At 42.8% G+C, this 16,759-nt stretch overlaps 1 protein-coding gene and 1 long non-coding RNA gene across 3 annotated transcripts; one reads left to right on the top strand and one right to left on the bottom strand.

Moving 5' to 3' along the window:
• The first annotated feature begins 465 nt into the window (after positions 1–465).
• Positions 466–1,315, top strand: LOC112269327. Its single transcript, XR_002961035.1, has 2 exons — positions 466–602; positions 1,127–1,315. It is a non-coding gene; the product is annotated as an uncharacterized LOC112269327 (long non-coding RNA).
• A 359-nt stretch (positions 1,316–1,674) lies between these two features.
• Positions 1,675–6,102, bottom strand: LOC100833656 (ethylene receptor 2). 2 transcript variants are annotated; one of them, XM_003580883.4, is made up of 3 exons: positions 5,486–6,102; positions 3,568–5,392; positions 1,675–2,645 (listed from the first exon to the last, which is right to left on the bottom strand). In XM_003580883.4, the coding sequence occupies exons 2-3, from the start codon at positions 5,347–5,349 to the stop codon at positions 2,118–2,120; spliced, it is 2,310 nt and encodes a 769-aa protein (XP_003580931.1). In that variant the 5' UTR covers positions 5,350–5,392; positions 5,486–6,102; the 3' UTR covers positions 1,675–2,117. The 2 variants fall into 2 exon arrangements, with proteins under 2 accessions (XP_003580931.1, XP_014751528.1); XM_014896042.2 differs by having other exon boundaries at positions 3,568–5,388.
• Positions 6,103–16,759: the final 10,657 nt, after the last annotated feature.

The following is a 16,759-nucleotide window of genomic DNA, read 5'->3' as shown; positions in this document are numbered from 1 at the left end:
TTTTTTTTGATGGAGCCGCGGAGAGAGTACCACTTTTCAGCGTGGGAAATGGACAATTTTTTTTAGCGATGGGAAATGGAGAAATAGTAGTGTGGACCATGAACGGGCCGTAGGGAGGCCCGGCCATTGCCAGTACAAAAGATCCTAGCGGGCTTATTTACGGCAGGGGTCGAGTGAGCTTTTCTCTTCTCCTCCTTCATACATTTGGTGACACATCTCTGTTCTCCAAAGGCACAACGAGCTAATTAAATTCTACCGTCGTCTAATCGTCTGCATTTTGCTTATCTTGAACTCTGAATCTAGGCCATTCCCAATATCCACAAATTTGTATACTGGAGTGAACATAATACCCCAGAGTATATTTGTAGACTAGGGCGTACTAGACTAGGGCGTGTACCTCCTGTCCTATCCACAAACAGGATAAGGGGGCAGAGCATTGTATTTGGTCAAGGGGCAGCCAGTCATCAAAGGCTGGCACACAGGCCACAGTTGCAAAAAACACCATTCATTTAACAAGCTGCATGCATGGATGGTTGGATGTGGCCAACTTGCCTCATGCCAGCTCAGCTGACGTGAGCTGATGATCACCAGCTCTTCTTCAGGTTCATCCCCCTCTCTTCTCTTCTGCAACCAAATCCATATATCCATGCAATTGGCATTACCAATCCCAATCTTTTACTTGCATAACTTTTTTAGTCTTAATAGTCAGGTAGTATTTACGAGCAGATTGTTACTTTGTCATTGTTTAGCTAAGGTGTGAGATTGTTGAAGTCGTTACTTTGTCATTATTTACTTTGACATTACCAACTCCAAACAGATTGTTGCCAGAATCTCTGTTTAGGAGGGTGAGATACATACAACTACACACTAGCATATATACATATGATCACTAAATGCAAATCATTACTTTTTTTAGACATGGACATAAAGTCTTGCATTTTTTTTAATATATAAAGAAGGCCATGTGAATTGCAGCCAGTGGATGGTTTGGTTACTTTTTGTCTTGTTTAGGATGTCCAATTGCCAAACCTTTCACCTAAGCATCTTTGTCTAAGTACTCTTTCCAACCATAATTATTATTAAGAAGAAGAAGGAAAAGGATGAACCTTTATCTTGTCCGGTCCAGGTGAACCGAATGCTTGGGGCTGAAGGATGATGATGACTGACTGACGGCAGAGCTCCTTGTCTTACATGCTGGGTTGTTATTATAGTCAAAAGTGTACTATGGAATTAATGGCAATGGGGTCAAAATGTCAATACCAAGGAATTGAGAAATTCCATGCATGATCATAGAAAAGAAGAAACTTGTCGTCTATCACCTTGGTTTTCCACAAGTGTCTGCAGATTGTCTCCAATAACATAAAATTACTGTGGTTTACAAAAATCAGCCATGCTGCTTTGGATCCTACAATGGAACTGGAAATAAAAATCCTAGCAATCACTTGTAAGTTGCATGGCATGAATAAATCAAATCATCACTAAATTAAGAAGTAGGTCATTTAATACTCATCTTCAGTTGTCAGAACATAATACCCCAGAGTATATTTGTAGAGTTCTTTTTCTCTCTCTTTCTAGAACATAAAAAGTCAAATATATGTCAGCGTCAATAATATATAGTCTGCCTACTTATGATTTTTGTACTTCTTTCTTTAAAGAAGATAGAAAGTCAGCATCAATAGCACAGTGAGCTACTTGTTGCATTCACTGAATTCATCTGAAAAGTGCAGCTACCAAATCAACAGCCCCTTGGATTTAGACCAAACCAGCGTCTTAGTGTGCTAGTTCATGAACCTGAACTTCCCCATGCTGGCTGCCTTGGGAGGCCTGGATGATTCACCTCATAAATGATCACTAATCTAAGAGGGTTTACAAATGAATAAGCCTAAAATTCTAACTTTATGATCTTTGATCTCTTCAAAATCTCCAACCTTCCTTCACCGAAGGAACCAAGCAAAAGGCAAGGCGGTTTTCATCCTCCTGTACATTTCCTTTTGTGCAAATGTTTTTTTTTGTGATTTGTATGGACCTAACCTGGCAGAAACTAGTGGGCAAAATAACTATTAATCAAGCTACGACAATCTATTAAGATTGAAAGAAATGGGAACCATCATGCTCTTTCAATTGTGCTGAAGGACTCTATACAGTTCATCCCCCAGAGCTGCTAACGTAACTGGTTTCTGGAGCAGACCGTTTATTCCTGACCGCTGACATTGATCCCGGACACTGTCATCAGCGCTTGCTGCAAGGGCAACAATCAGCGGCGGCCAGCTGTTGTGCCTGAACTTCCGGATTGCGAGAGCTACTTCAAATCCATCCATCGTATGCATGGTTAGGTCAACGATCACCAGCTGGAAGGAGGACTCGCCACCAGCAAAGGAGCTCATGCATTGGATGCCGGAACTAACCGAGAAGACTCGGCAGCCAAGCTTCTCCAGGAGCTTGTGAGTAACGGCTCGGTTGGTGTCATCACCGTCCACAAGAAGGACATGCAGTCCGTTAAAGTTGGGAATTGGTGATGACCGGTATAGGTCCGAGGATGCTCCAGAGACAGGGGTCACATGTTGCACCTGGAACTGCAGAGCGAGCATGACAGTTTCTCTGAGACCTTTTGAATCTGATATTGACCAAATATTACCATTCATCATCTGTGGAAGAACATAAAGACTCACATCAGCAAAAATAAATTATTTATATTGCACATAAAGCAAACAACAGAAAGGTAACTTGCATGATTGATTGAACATAATGTCGACAGAACTTAACTGTACCATTAGATTTGTTTGAGAAACACAAGCATAATAAACTATGATTATTGCAAACAAGCATCGTAATTCTTTGCAGCAAAGCACGTAATGTTTAACTAATACGGAGTAGTTAAGACATCATGAAGAAGTAGCATATGATGATTACCATGAGATTTGTTTGAGACGAGCATAATAAAGTAGGATTATGGGAAACAAGCATAGTAATTCTTTGCAGCCAAGCTCATAATGTTTAACTAATAGTTAAGACATCACGAAGAAGTAGCATACGATGATTTTCTTTATTAAAGCAGCACTGCCAGAAAAGGGATGCAAAAATCTTTTTCCTCCCAGTTCAAACCATGGTGAAGTTCTCAAGATTTAGCATTGCACGCAAGAAAGCTGACAGAAAAATCTCGAGTGATCTGACAGTTTGAGAATGGTCTACTGCAACTATACATGCTAGTTTGATTTATTTTTTCCAACAAAGACATGCTAGTTTGGATGGTCAGTAGCAAAGTGAAAACAAGATGCAGCTTTTACAAACTTCCACAGTACTCCATGTTAATCAAATTCTAATATTGTCTAACATCTAACAATGTTTCCATGTCTCATGCAACAAGTCAGGAAATGAATCGACAAATGTCCAAAACACATGAGGATCAATAAATAAATAGTTATCTGGCAATATAACCTTCAACAATGCAGAGTCTAAATGTCTAATATACTTTTATCGTAATATGAAATAAGCAAGAACATGCCTGATGTAAAATCAGTTTGCTTACAATCAGATAAACAATGATCAAGAGTTTTTTTTCATATATACCTGCACAATCTTCTTGCACATGTTGAAGCTGAGTCCCATCTCCGAACTGCTAGCATTGGGTTCTTGACTTATTTTGCTGGATGATGAGCCCAAAAGGTTGTCTTCAGATTTTCTAATCCTAATCATAAACTTCACACATACATAGCCCGCAGACAAGTTTGCTCTTTGCAGCATCCAATCCTGATTATGCCTCTCTTCCATATCATTGTAACTATTCACATGTAAAGAGAGGCAGCCTGCACTACACTGGTGTATTAGAGTACCTACCATGTGCAACACAATGTGGAAAACCCTTTTCTCATCACCAACAACCCTTTCAGGCAAAGAATTATCAACTTGAAATTCAAAATCAACTCCCTTGGCACCAGATAAACATCTTACAACACTGACTGCTTCCTTGATCAAGGAATGGAGACTGAATGGCCTCCTCACCAGAGATAAATGCTCACGGTTCATCGTTGATGTTTGCATGACATCATTCATCAATGTCGAGGCAACACTACTCGTCTTGACAATGGCATCCATTACAAGCCTTTGCTCAGGATTCATACTTTCTTGTTGCATCATTGAGACAAGCCCAAGGATTGAGTGCATTGGTCTACGCATTCCGTCATACATGGCACTCTGAAAGGAATTCCTAGCTTCAGTTGCCATCATAGCTTCATGCTTTGCCCGCAGCAAGTCTCTATGTTGCTGGGCAAGTTTCTCTCGCATCAACTGAGACTCCTCCAGAACTGCAGCATGTGACAGGGCGACTGCCACTTGATCAGCGATTACTTCAACAATCTCCAACTCCTGTTCACCCCACCCCAGCGAACCATCCTCGGGTAAAACCAAAACCAGAATAGCATAACTCGTTTGCATCACTTCTGGAGTGCCTCCTTTGAAATTGGACACCCTCAACATCGGCATCCGTATCGCAGCAACAGCAGCCCCTGCTTGAGGATTGCACCTGCTTGCGATCCCAAGCGCCGAGTCTTCCCCGAGAACTATGGCACCCCTTGTTGCCTTGATTTGAACCACGTCCGGGTCACCGATTGGAATGGAGCCGCTGTGTGACTCTGTGATCTCCCTCTCTCTCAAATGATGTGTCAAGATCATCTCTGTCCTGCTCTCATTAGGCATCCACACAGCACAGTTCTGCAGCTCGAGCGTCTTGGAGAGCTCAACCATGGTGGTGTAGAGGATGGTGTGCCTGTCAAGCGACTTGCGAATCTCTTGGGTGAGCATCCGCACATGCCAGCTGGCCTCCTCTTGCCTCTTCATCTTCCCCACCTCCTGGTCCAGCTCCCGTGCCTTGATCCTAAGGAAGTTCTCCCTGACCTTGACCCTGAGCAGCTGGGGTATGAGCGTGAGCAGCGTGATGGCCGTGGCGAAGGAGACGAGGGCGGTCAAGAACTTGGCAACGGTAAGGGCGAGGACGACGTGGAAGGAATGGGGCTCGTAGGTGAAGACCGCGATGAGGTGGGTGAGGCCGCAGAGCACGATGAAGGCGCCGAACTGCAGGAAGATCCATTTGAGGGGGAAGAGGTCGGAGCAGGTGGTGAAGTAGAGCAGCTCCAGCGGGATGGAGAAGTAGGCGGCGGCGATGAGGAAGTCGCTCACTTTCTGGCATTGCAGGATGCTCTCCGTGCTCCAGAGGGCGCCGTCGCCGTCGTCGCAGCCGCCGCAGTGGCTGAAATCGGCGGCGGTCGGCGCCACCGACGGCAGTGGCAGAAGCAGCGAGAAGAGGAACATGAGGACCCACAAGAAGGGGATCCTCGGCCGCGCTGCTCCTGCCATCGGCTGAACAAGGGCGGAGGACCCGGTAGGGCGGCCGCCCTACCTTGATGTTTGCGTCAGTTAGGAATTGGGGAAGATTAAGGAGACGAAACGGGGGGCGGGGTCTGTTGGTGAGAATTGGAGGGGAGATAGATACCTTGCGCTCGCGCGAGGAGGAGGAGCGAGGGGGCTGGGGCGGTCGGCAGCGGTGGCGGCGCTCGCTCCAGGAGGAAGACGAGCGACGGTGTCGGCCGCGAGATGGGCACGAGCGCTACCGCCGCCGTGTTACGATCAGACCTAGTGGCAACACACCAAATAGGTTCAGATCTGCAACTCTTGGTTCAGATTCAGTTACAAGCAGAGAGAATTTGAGGAAGAAGAGCAACGGAGGAGGAAAGTAGCTCAGGCATGACGGTTGAAGGACATGACGGTTGCGCAGATCGAATCGAGCGCCGCCGAAGCCATGACGGTTGCGCAGATCGAATCGCGGCAGCTGGTCGGCATTAGGGGCCGTCGAGAACCGAGGCGATCCATGGAAGCGCGAGACGAAGAGACAAGAGAAGAGGAGGTTCCTTTTCTCTTCCTCAGCTGCGGCCGCCGGGGTGGGGGCGTAGCTAGACGAGCAGCAGTAGTAGCAGCGGCAGAGTGGGGAGTGCGAGGTGAGGAGGAAGGAAGGAGACGAGATGTTTTGGGGGAGCAGAGGAGCCTAGCGTAGCTCCGTCCGTCCGGCCGGCCGGAAACCGAAACCACTGCCGCATTCCTGGTTTCCCAACAGTGAATTTAGCGAACCCGTTTAAGATACCGGTTTGGTAGAAAAGAGATAACGTAAACGGTAAAATCCTGTCCCTGACGGGTTTAGTGGAGACGAGTATGTTATTGGAAGACTCGAACCCGTTTACCCGTCCGCACCTACAGTTGTCAGCCCAGTACAAGAGAACCATTAACCCCTGTCTAAGGCCCAACTCCGGATGCCCAAGCCAAACCCGATATCCTATGGTGGCTGTTTTGAGTTTCCGAAGAGTCAGGTATAAATACCTGCAGGTATCCATACCCGTGGCACGTGCGGGTATATAGTAAAATTTCATTCCCGACCACGGTTACATGTAGAGGTTGCGATTAAAGGTTGGACATCGGGTACGGGTATGGTTGAGTTCCATCTAGGCCAGTGATCTCTCCTCCTCGTCTTCCACCTAAATATTTGGTCTTTTCATAATTAAGAGCGTATCAATATTTTCCTTCAATTAATTAGTAGAGTACGGAGTACTGTACTGGTAGGAGTACACATGCTTTTCTTACAACACAACATTAAATAGCATCTTTTTTTCATCTTCTCGGGAACAAGGCAAAAAATACCCTTTGAGACGTTTAATCTTCTAAATAGAAAGTAAATTAGTCAATCAATGAGTTATATACTCATGAGATTTATTTATATTTACAAATTAATTCACATGTATCCCCGTAGATTTTTCTCCTTAATAGCATGAAATTTTTATGGTTGTGTGCATCAATCGATGCACGAGCTGGTTGTATTCAAAGATAGAAAACAGCACGGAACTCCTAAATTTAATTGGTTGAATTTAAGAAGAATAAAATAGGAACGTGGAAGATTTTTTTTTCAAATCTTTTTCATCATACAATTGATGAAAATGGATGGAGAAATCATAAGGGTTTTCAAACTTTTACAAGGACAGATAGATATTTTTAAACATTTCACATGTAGATAAAAGTGGAAACCCAAATCTGGCTACCAAGTCTTCATAGTTGCGTTGACATTCTACCATAGTTTAAACAATTCTCATGTACACGAGATTTATTTAAATGCTTAGAAGTTATCAAATTTGCCAAAGTTCAAAACAAGACAATGTTTTTAGAAACATCAAGGTCAACAAGGGTGGTTTGTAGTAGAGTAAATTGCACCAACTAATAGAGACCCATTTAACTCATACCCTTGACTCCAATACTAATGAGTAACAAAAATACATAGGAAAAATCACAAATAATTTCAAACATTTATAACTTATACTGTCGATCAAACAACTGAACTGTACAGAATAATTCCACTGGTTAACTAGAAATTAACGAAATCAAGAAATATGATCGATATATATGGTGTACTTGACTATTCAAGCATGCCTAAATTAACAACTGAACTGTGCTCTCTCCATTCATCAATTCTTGTCCGCCTCCGTTCCAAAATTCTTGACAAGAACAAAAATTTAGGAACGGAGGAAGTATCATCCTGAGTAGGGCACCACACGTGAAACACGTGTTAGGACAAGCATGCCTGGATGGTCTGGCTGGTCGTCGCTCGCTGACGAGGCAACCTTAGCTGAACCATCTTGGCCGACATGAAACATGGCATGCCCATAATATACCATGCCATCCATACATGCAGATGCAGGGAGGCGAGACACTGAGACAGTGCTCAGATCAGATCTCTGCATGTCGATCGTCCTTGGTTGTGTGAAAATGCATGCATGCATGTTCCTGGAAAATCAAAGTGGTACATATATTGTCATGCATGTCACATGGTTAGAAGATGGGTGGACTGAAAACGAACCTACTCGACCATATTTGAAATATATGTCCCAAAAAGCGATATCAAAATTTAGAAATACGTAGATGAACTCTTTTGTAAAGAGTAACTTCGAAAATTTATATCTTACACCCAAACATAAAATTTTGCCAATAGTCCATACAATTTTTTTTTCGTGAAAAGTATTTCAAACACAAAATTTTGCCAATAGTCCATATGAAAAGTGATGATCATGACTCCAGCCTTGGGTGGATTTGTGTTGCGTGTTTTTTAGATTTAGCATCCGGTTCTTCGTCAGAGACGCGGACATGGCGACATTGTGCAATATAAGAAATAAGGTTTGTCCTGCTCTTAAGGGTCTGTCTATTGGACAGACGCCTGGTTTTAGAACTGAAACCAGTCCCCTGTTTTTTTAACAAAAAAACAGGCACATGTTTTTTTGCTTTTATACCAGTCGCCTGGTTTTTGATAAAAAAAAGCAGTCATATCTCATATAAACCAGCCGGTTGGCCCAAAAATCAACAAGCTGTTAGCCAGGCGCCAAAAATCAACAATCTGCTAGCTTTGGCGCCACAAAAAACATGGATGCAAACTACAACGGAGCAACGTATGGAGCAATATGTAATCAAAGTACAAAACGCAGAGTTGATTTATGGTTTTTTGTTTGCAATCTGATCTCTTGTGTACATATAAAAGACATTCAAACTCCAAATGCTTCCAGGGTAGCCCAAAATAAACAAAACATGCCAACCAAAAAACAGCATTCATCAGCGGAATAGACACATAAGCTTGGATGTTGACTGCAATTACAGTAGTAAGTTCCCAGGAGATAGGAGCTATAGCAGTCTGCATATACAAACATGATAGAACCAACTTGCAAAACACACCAGTTGACATTATGTTATGGGACCAAAAGCTTAGATGCTCAGTGCATTTAGACTACTAATTTTGCTAAGATAAAGTGAGCTACAGCCATAACCATAGGGTAACCATATATACACATGCATAAACTCCAAACTGACAAAGGTCATTTAAACCCTGTTGACATAGACAACTAAATGAATCACTGCTGCAGGCTACAACTAGACGGCGTTCAGAACACTACATCACAAACATTGCCCATGTGAGTCGGTGACAATAGTCCGCCCTTGACAAAGATATGTTTGCTCGGATTATTATACAGCTGACAGTACATACTTTCAGTGACAATACTGCACAAGATACAGTCGAGGCCGTGGACAATGAGCTTGAAGCCTTGAAGATACATATATTCTTGACAGAACAGAACAATTGCTTCGGCAGTATCATACTATAGGTTTAGAGTCCAGAAGTTTCAGAAACACAGAGTTTCAGAAAAAGAAAAGGATAACCAAGTAACTTGAACTTAAGTCCATAGCTAGCACTACCCCATTTTGGGTGGCGGAACACCCTAATCCTCCTATTAGTACTAGCATCTAAATACTATATTGCAACAAATGACAATAATTCCAGGTCTTTTATACTGCTGCTACTATTTGAATAGCTTCAAAATACATCTAGTAATTAACAGTGCACTTGACACAAAAATCATACACCAGCATTATACAACCCACCCCTTTGTAAATCACAAGACAAAAGTCACATTAAACAACAACCCCTGGCACACCGGAAACCCCTGAAAACTGGATCGAATCTAGCCAACACAGGGTGCAGAAGGAAAAATCACAGAGAAAACATTACCAATGATTGGGATGGCAGTAACAAGTAGCAGAAAACGTAGATTAAAAATGCCGCTAGGCGAGAAACTGAGCAGCCATCTCCCCTCGCTCTTGAAAATCGCCGCAAGGCAGTTCCCCAAAACTCTCTTCGCTCCTAAGACCTTCCGTCTCCCTTCGCTCGATCTACATCGGAGAAGAACAGAACGACGGCAAAATTAGGCCCAAAACCTGTCCTCACATCAAAAAGCCCGAACAAACACCTAAAAAAGAGGAAATCCCAAAACAAAATGAGGAAAGTGGCCAAGGCAACCACCCATTTACAGCTACAGAAATACCAGCAACAAAAAATGCATGTATAAAAGCATTGGTGCAGAAACTGGATTACTAACTTTATAATTTTATTATAAAACTAGAATATATTTATGAAAAGTGCATCAATTGCAAATGATACCTAGTAAAATTGCAACTAGGAACCCAAGGAAAAGCTAGTTAAAGAATTAATTATCAATTGCAACTTGGTAAGCTTGGAATTGCAAAAGATAAGGTGCTGCAATTAAAGGAAAAAGGTAGTGCAATCAGTGCAATCTGAAAATGAGACTCAGAAATCGATATTAAAAGTGCAGCAAGTGCAAAGAGATAGATACATCATTCAAATAAAGGAAATATAGTCACAATATAGAGCGAGCGAGATGAAGAATTGAATGGAAACAAGTGGAGGAGACAGTGCAATTGCAACCGAAAGGAAGTATACAGAAGGCTGAATTGCAACAGTGCAGTTAGAAATTAAACATAGTGCAAAATTGAATGGAAACAAGTGGAGGAGGCAGTGCAATTGCAACTTGACAACACTATGATTCCAGCGATAGCATAGTGCAAAACTTGTACAGGAGAATGCAATTTCAATGTAGATAATCATTTTATAAAGAATGACAAAGAAGACTAGAATTTCAACGATGCTAAGGGTGCAAAAACAAGCGCCACACTTAGGACATAATTCATAATGGCTAATGAATATCAAGCAATTAAATTGCGGAACAAAAATGGATAAAGCTAAGATTGCAGTAGAGGGAAACAATGCGATAAAAAATTGACAAGAATTGCAATTCAATAGATTCCATAATTCACAAAAGCAAAAAATCAAACTCTAGAAGCCTATTATTTTTGACATAGCTACTATTGCACCACAAAAAGAGGTGCGATTTCATTGATAATATAGTGCAATTACATAGATCATTGATCAACAAAAAAGGGAAACCATGGAAAAGATGTTGTAGATTGGACTAACAAAATTGTACCTGAAAAGCTCTTCCATGAGCTAGAGAAACAGGAAACCCGCTCCCACCCACCCACATTTATGCACATCATTTCTCTAGGGCCAGCATAGACATACTCTGAAGCCCCACCACAAACTCTTGATCAAGAGGACATATCCTAAATGATCAGAGAGAAACTGCATAATTCGAGGCAAAAGACAGTGCAAATCTGGAAGTGAAACTGAATATGATATATAGAACACCCTCGAAAAGCGTACTACAACTAGCCTGTTTCATTAAGAAACCTCTAGAGACATGTATCAGCAAACCAATATTTGCCGGATTGGTTTCAAAATAAACACAAGCTTACAAAATCAAGTAGGGGTACAATTAGTTTAGCTTAACCCTAGAAATAGAAAAGAACCATAAAATGAAAATATGTTAGATTAGTTTCATTCAAATGGAGATGTAGGATTTCAAAATCAAGTAGGGTACAAATAGTCCTTGGGTAGTACTTAGCTTTAGTAGGAAAAGCACCAACAACACATGATGCAAAGTACCGAAGAACCACTTAAATATGACTTGAATGAATGGTGCAGCTAGTATGAGTTCAAAAACATCAGCACAAAAGGACCAAATTCAAACACACAAATCGGCCAAAAACACCAACAGCCACCGGGGGGAATGAGCCTCAAAACCTCCCTGGCTAGCACGTGACTCCTGACTGCCGCAAACGCAAAAGCGTAGCCAAAGGAAATGAAACACAAAAGCTCGAGGAATCAACCTAGAACTACCATTTCGATAGGGGTTTCACAGGGGACAGGGAATGAAGGACTCACCATGAGGGGTGAATAGACTACGCCGCCGCCGGACACACCTTTCCTCTACTCACCATGAGATAAAGCAAAATAGCCACGATATATAGAATCCATGATTGCAACTGCAGATTGCAACATTGGAATTGCAACAACAGTAGGGGTGCAATTACAAATTTATTGCAGTGAAATGTGAAAATAATTCTAGGATGAATACAAGCAACATACATAGAACCCAAGATTGTGAGTGCAGCTTGCCAGCACTGGAATTGCAACGGCAGTAGGGATGCAAGTACAAATTGATGACAATGCAATTTTAAAAATAAAATCTGTAATGAAAACAAGCAAAAAAAACCAGAACCTAAAATTGCAATTGCACATTGCCAGCATTGAATTTGAAACAGCAGTAGGGATGCAATTACAAATCAATGGGACTGCAGTTTGAATTGAAAAATATAACAAAGGCACAACACAGTACCTGTGGTTTTTGAGTGATTATCAACCACTTCAATTCCCTGGGAAGCTACATCAACATGCAACAAAGGAGCAGATTAGTATTTAGAGGAGAAATAGAGGAGACAGAGAAAAGGAATGAGGGAACAGAGAAGAGAGAAGTACATAACATGTAGGAGAGAGGGGGAGGAGAAAGCTGAGCTGCTCGAGTGCTTGGCGGCAAGGGAGCAGAAGGGGCCGCGATGGCGGAGGTCAGAGATGCGGATGGCGGGAGCAGAAGGGGTTGTATGGATGGTGACGAGCAGGAGGGGCGGTGAGGGCGGCAAGCGCGCGGCGGCCCAGCACAACAACAGGGATGACGCAGGAGAGGGGACGGGGATGGGACGCAAGGATAGCAAGGTGCTGCGCTGCTGCCGGCAGACTGCTCGTGGGCGTTGCAGGGCGGCGGCCGGCGTCGACGACGAGTCCACGACACGTCGACACCAGGGACTGACCAGCTGAATCCTCCACCCCTCCTGCCCAAGCCGAATCCCCGCCGTCCTGTCGAGCGCTCCACCTAGCAAAATGGGGAGAAGAGGGTGTGAGCCTGCGAAGGAGCGGTCGAAGGAAAAAAAAAGCCAGAAAACCAAAAAGAAAGACACAGCTACGACCCGAATTTCAAAGACGATCGAGTGGCCAACAGCGTCGCCTGCTTTGAAAGACAAAACCAGGCGCCTGGTGTATAGCAAAACTGTACTCTTAATCCACCTTGTTGGTGGCGAAGAGGAGAACATTTGATCGTCTAGTTGCTGCACTTTTTTTTTCTTTTTTGAAGATTGAGATGCTTTATTAGCATCTGGGGGACTACGCCAAGTTGAAGATCTTCGACACGCACCAGTCTCCCCCGCGCATGGATGCTCGCCGGGCACCCCTGCTGAGCCCGATCTCCCCATTGGACGCTGGTGGCTCCTCTCCGCAGCCGTCCCCCATGAAGAAGAAGAAGATGGCGATGCTCCCAAGATCTTCCTCGATGCCCTGCGAGGCTCGCTGAATTCGCCGACGTCGGCTGTAGTGAACTCCATAGCTGCTTTTGCTAGAAAGATAGGTTTAGCGAGGAATAGCTTTTGATCTTTTGCGACAAAACTTGTTATGCTACAGTTGCGATTTTGGCCCCAGAATGGGTCTCAATGAAAAGGTTGGGACCGGGGGCGAGCCCCTGATCATCTAAAAAAAGATGCTTTATTAGCTCCTCGTGCCTTTGTTTCTTTTCACAAACTACAAATAAACTCACGGTTGCAAGAAACTTTCAGACACCAACGGAGAGTATTAATTCTACCATGTACATGAAATATATTTTTGGATAAAAAAAAGAGCAAAGGGGATGCATCATGTTCATCATGATGGGTTCGTTGCATGGAAAACAAAAAATTTCCTACGAGATATGCGGAAGAAATCCAAGAACATATCTACTAGATGTAAGTAACGAGAGGGATTATAAGCATCATACCCTCGTAGACCACAAAGTGTCACGATCACGGGATTGTTGTTGGCGTAGTGAAACTTTCGATGAGATCAATCTCAGTGCAGAAACGACGGCACCTCCTTGGTATCCACACTTTCAGCTTCATGTCGTCTCCTCCTTCTTGATCCAGCAAGCGAGGGGAAGAGGTCGATGTGATTCCAGCAGCACGATGGCGTGGTGTAGGCTATGGTGGAGTTCTCCACGGGCAGGGCTTCACCGTGTGCAGTTCTCCAATAAAATTGTCTGAAATATTCTGAAACATTCTGAGAACTTCCGGAACCTTCTAGAACATTTGTAGAACCTTCCGATGCCTTCTAAAGATTACCGGGACATTCCCGTGACTCCCCTTGATGTCCCGGATCCCATCCGAGTCTCCGAACAAAACTTCGGTATCACCCTCTATTTATCTCATCAAACAAGCAACTTCTGAGATACCTGAAGAACACATTTATGATCACCCAGTTACGAGATGGCGGTTGATGTCCACAAAGTATTCTTCTGGTACAAGGAAGTGGCATGATCTCATGGTCTAAGGAAATGATACTTGACATAATAAAAGCATTAGCAATTTAAACTTAAGTGACACGATCAAATGCTATGCTTAGGTTTGGGTCTGTCCATTACATCATTCTCCTAATGATATAACCTCGTTATTAAATGACAACACATGTCTATGGTTAGGAAACCTTAACCATCTTTTAATCAACGAGCTAATCTAGTAGAGGCGTATTAGGGACACGATATTTGTTTATTTATCCACACATGTATTTAGTTTTTTGTTAATACAATTATAGCATGGATAACAAACATTTATAAAAACAAGAAAATATATAATAACATATTTATTATTGCCTATGTGACATATTTCCAACACATCAATCAATCTTGATTTTAACTGCGGGTCATGGACTCATGGGTGACAAATGTTGGAGTCTTAGCATGCATGCCATATGGATAAACAATGCTTATAATCAGCTTAGGTCAGCCTAGAAAGTAGAAAATGACACGTTCATGCATGTACTTACTTTGGTCATCCGATTTCATCTTTGCGTAAGAGGCGACGTGACAGAAAATTGACCCGGCAAATTGGAACGTGCATTCATATATAAATGGGTCGCTCTCGCTGTGATCTGCAAACACCAGACCTCATTGAATTAACAATGCTGGTAGACGGCAACGATGTCGATGGGCGAATTGTGTTTTCATACTTTCAGTTGTTTTATAAAGATCAAACGGTTCAAGGTAGAGATAAGAGCGGTTGTTTGCAAGTTGGAAGAACAAAATAAAATAATCCATGGAATATATGGGAGCGGCCGGCGAGACTTTCCCATTTTCTTGGAAAATTGTAATACTTCCTCCGTCCAATCAATGATGTCTCAACTTTGACTAAATTTGAATGCATTTATACACTATGTCATATCTACATACATCTAAATTTTGAAAAATTTGAGACATGTTTTGATGTACGGAGAAAATACTTGATTTCCCAGGCATTATTATACTAGCTATACTAGCTAGCTAGTGGAGTACTCCCTCCATCTCATATTAAGTGACTCAAATTTGTCCAAATATGAATGTATTTATGTTTAAAATGTACCTAGATAGGTATAGTAAAAAATCGCTTAATATGAAACGGAGCAGTAGTTTGGGGAAAAAACTGGTCTGGTAAAGCAGCAAAATAAAGTAAAGTCGCAAAAAATTGAAAGGTTAGAAAATCCAAGTTGATGGCTGGATCCGATCTGTTGACGAGTCGCGGACCGATCGGGGCGGCCTTGCTAGATGTAGATGCAGTTGGGACCATACGTGACGTCACGCTGCCACGTCAGCTAGCTAATTTTTTCTTCCTTTGAGAAAAGTCAGCTGTTTTGTTTGGCCACTCGGCACTCGATCGTCGTCATCCATGGACCTGCAGCAAATCAGTGGCCCGGGCATGGGTTTCACGAACTGGGCTTCTAGGCTCACGATTAACCAATGGACTGGGCTCAACCTTACGATTAACTGCCTGCGCACCCCGCTTATGGTCCGGCCCAATTATCCCGTTGCGTTGGATAACGACAAGTATTTAGAAACGGAGTAGTAGTATGATCGAAACCCTAGCCGCCGTCTTCAAGCTTATTTCTCCGGTGGTTCCTCTCGTCTCTCATGGTCGATATGGCGTTAAGAGACGAGGGGAACCATGGGTCACGTCTGGCATGTAGATTTGCTACCTTTTTTGTTAGGCTTTTATGTGCTTCTCCGTAGCGTCTTGCCGACGGAGATGTCGTCGTCTAGTAGATTTCTGGCATTGCAACCTATGTCATAGAGTCAGTGGTTCTCACAGCACGTCTTTTCGTGTTTTTGATTTTGTTATTTGTTGATTCATCGACGGAGAAGCAGTTTTACAGCTTTTTTTGCAAGGGGTATGTCTCCAGACAATGTGCGTTCAGTGATCTTAGGTTTTCACCGTTTGAGGTGGGCGTCTCATGCGGCTCTTCAAAACATTTAAGGTTAGTTGTGCTTCTGAAAGCATGGTATTCTGCAATTTTGTCAACGAATACGTGAAGAAGCATCAACATGCGAGGGATGGACCAAGAGAAGTTTACTTTGAAAGACTACAATAAAGCTATTAGTTTTGTTGAGTATTTTCGTTGTTTTGTGTTCGTTCGTGTCTCGATCTATTGTACTAATTGTTTCATGAACAATAAAGCCAGACCATTGTTCTAAACCCGTTGAAAGAGACGGGTCGTATACCTATGAGCACATCCGAGAGAGACGGGTACGCCACTTACCACCGAAAAAAAAGAGCCGGTTGAAACTAGAATAAATCTAGGTAAATGTGAGCACATATGCCAAGCTCTAGTATTTGAATCTGAGTGGACTGGTTCCATCAGAAGGAACCAACAACCTGAGCTATGCTTAGTTCAGGAGAGATTTTTTTTTCCAGATAAAAGAGTGCTATTAAGACTCGACAGGATTACAGTATAACAGTTGTGGTTCTAGCAAGAGTATATATCCAAGATCCAAACTTTAGAATCAACATGGTGCTTTCCCTGGGATGCACCTAACACCATATTGTGTTCTTGGTGTATAAGATAGGTTTCAGATATGCATAAATATATGAACAATAACAACGTGAACAAAACACGTTCTCAAACATACACATGCAAATGAAGAAGCTAGAAATTAACACGATGAAG

The sequence above is a fragment of the Brachypodium distachyon genome, chromosome 5 (assembly GCF_000005505.3).
Source record: "Brachypodium distachyon strain Bd21 chromosome 5, Brachypodium_distachyon_v3.0, whole genome shotgun sequence".
NCBI lineage: Eukaryota > Viridiplantae > Streptophyta > Magnoliopsida > Poales > Poaceae > Brachypodium > Brachypodium distachyon.
Note: the sequence above shows the minus strand (reverse complement) of the source record. Positions and strands in the feature narration are given on the sequence as shown.

What these genes read in the sequence shown, in the direction of transcription:
- LOC100833656 (XM_003580883.4), bottom strand. Translation starts at nt 5,349, where the DNA reads ATGGCAGGAGCAGCGCGGCCGAGGATCCCCTTCTTGTGGGTCCTCATG. An exon ending in TGTGCAAGAAGATTGTGCAG is followed by an intron (nt 2,646 to 3,567) that starts GTATATATGAAA and finishes GTTCTTCCACAG; the next exon opens with ATGATGAATGGTAATATTTG.